This window comes from Nothobranchius furzeri, chromosome 4 (assembly GCF_043380555.1).
Source record: "Nothobranchius furzeri strain GRZ-AD chromosome 4, NfurGRZ-RIMD1, whole genome shotgun sequence".
Taxonomy (NCBI): Eukaryota; Metazoa; Chordata; class Actinopteri; order Cyprinodontiformes; family Nothobranchiidae; genus Nothobranchius; species Nothobranchius furzeri.
This window is the reverse complement of record NC_091744.1, coordinates 86,380,223-86,382,431: the sequence shown is the minus strand read 5'-3', so window position 1 is coordinate 86,382,431 and position 2,209 is coordinate 86,380,223. Positions and strand designations below refer to the sequence as shown.

The window sequence follows — 2,209 nt, the reverse complement described above, 5'->3', positions numbered from 1 at the left end:
GCCTGTGAGACGAGGATTTTTATTTACTTCGCTTTCTTTTCAGATATTCAAGTACATGGATGTATAGATCCAGGACACACAATCAGTGGCAAATACTTTCGAAAACCATCATGTTCCTTTTACTCATGATTCTGAAACCCTTTCCATTAATCCACAATATCCCCTCAGGCTAAGACACATAGAACTCTTGTAAACATGGTACAATATCAGTCTTTGATTTTTGGATTACAAAAAGTAATCTGGTAGAAAAATATCTTTTTTTAAATGTTTTTTTCCCCTTAAGAATACTTACATGAAGTACCTCACAGTATAATCTGATCTGTAAAACTATAACATCAACACAAAAACTTCTCAAAAGGGATAAAAGGCCTTTGGTTTTTATGAAAATGTACCAAAACGACAACAAAATAACCACAAAAAGAGTCCATTTACTGTCCCGTGTACAACAGTGACAACTGGATTAGAAATTTTTGGGTGCCTTGTAGCCAGCCCTGTGGGACACCAAATATCCATAAAATTCAAAAAGTTCATTCTTTGTAAAACGTTCGAAACAAAACTGCAGCTACAATCAGGCGTCACTCCTGAGGACAGCAAAGCCACACAATTTTCTGATGGACAAAGTATCCTAGAACAATGAGGAGCATCTCCGAGGTGCTGCTGAGGGCCACCAGGAAGGGTGCCTGGGATGCAAAGTCCGCCTCCACCCGTTGGAAGGACAGCTGCATGACGGCGAGAGCCAGCAGGCTGTTCTGGACGCCCACCTCGATGCTGACAGTTTTCCTCTGCAGCGGAGCTAGACCTGCCATCTTAGCCAGGACAGCCCCAACCACAAGGCCCAGCAAAGGCACCGTCACGCCGATTGCCACAATCTGGGGCTTGACGTTGGCCAGGATGGATGCACCCATTTGGTAGGCCATGAAGATGCCTCCTACCATGAGCACAAAGCTGAAGGGTCTTATGAGCACCAACAAGACACGAGTGAGGGCAGGCAGGCGGAGCTTGATGAGCATGCCCAGGGAGATGGGGATGGCGATAAAGAGCAGGGTTCCCAGGATCTTCACAAATGGCACGTGCAGGGCAGCATGCACGCCCAGCAGCCAACCGTACAGAGCTGAGGACAGAGGCATGGCTGCAGTGGCCACCACCGTGGAGACCAGTGTCATAGAGATAGCCAAGGTGACGTCCCCTCCGAGCAGCAGGCTGTACAAGTAACCTCCCCCACCACCTGGGGCAGAGCAGGTGATGACCAGACCCAGAGAAAGTGCTTTGGGCAGTGAGGTCAACCACGACACGCAGTAGGCATACAATGGCATCACCAGGAACTGACCCACCACCCCCAGGAGCAGGGGCACAGGGCTCCTCACCAGCCCCCGCAGCACCTCCACCTCCACCTTGCACCCAAAGGCACATTTGTTGATGAAGATGAGGGGCAGCAAGGCAAACAGGACTGGGTTCTCAGTGAAATGAGACAAGCCCCCAGACTGGATGAGCCGGGTGGCCGGGTCATCTTCACCAGGCGCCACTCTGATGGAATAATCCGTCCTCTCCTCGATCAAAACGGGCATGGAGTCCTGGTCCAAGTGTAGCAACTGGATCTGCAGCTGAGCCATGCCGGGGAACCCGGAGCGGATGCGGATTATGAAGCTCTTGACTGGTCCGGCGTGGCCGCTGTCCGTCACGTTGAGAATGGACAGGACCTCTGGGTCCAGAGAGCGGACCTTCACCGTCTCCTTCCAGCTCTGGCGACCCTTCCTGCTGTTCGCGGAGCTCTGGTAGTGGCTGGAGATCACAATCACGCCATCCGTGTTCTCAGGAAACTCGAATTCCTGTGATGATCCATCCCCGATGTTAATATACCTGCTCCGGTCAGCCGTCCGGTCGGTGACGGTGCTGCTGTCCACAGTCACGTTTCCGGTGGCCCACGACCGGTTTGCTCCACAGGTAATAAGGAAAAGACAAAAGAAAAGAAAAAGCGTCCTCATTGTATTGACGGACAGGGAGCGGAGGGGCGCCGCAGAGACACGCTTCACGCCGGCCAGGGCCCTCCTCAGACGGTTACACCTCCGCCCTGTTACACCAACGCAGCGAACTTCTCATTATTTCATCCAGAATAAACGGTCCGCGTCGTCAGTCGTCTCCTCGTCTCGTCTGGTTCCCGTTTTCTTGCTGCCTTCATACCGGAACCTAAACATCACCCCGCCCTGTCCTG

The 2,209-nt window shown here is 52.0% G+C and overlaps 1 protein-coding gene across 1 annotated transcript; it reads right to left on the bottom strand.

Annotated features, from left to right (window-relative positions):
• slc10a3 (solute carrier family 10 member 3) lies at positions 1–2,209 on the bottom strand. The gene has a single exon (XM_015965353.3). The coding sequence runs from the start codon at positions 1,980–1,982 to the stop codon at positions 576–578; it is 1,407 nt and encodes a 468-aa protein (XP_015820839.3). The 5' UTR covers positions 1,983–2,209; the 3' UTR covers positions 1–575.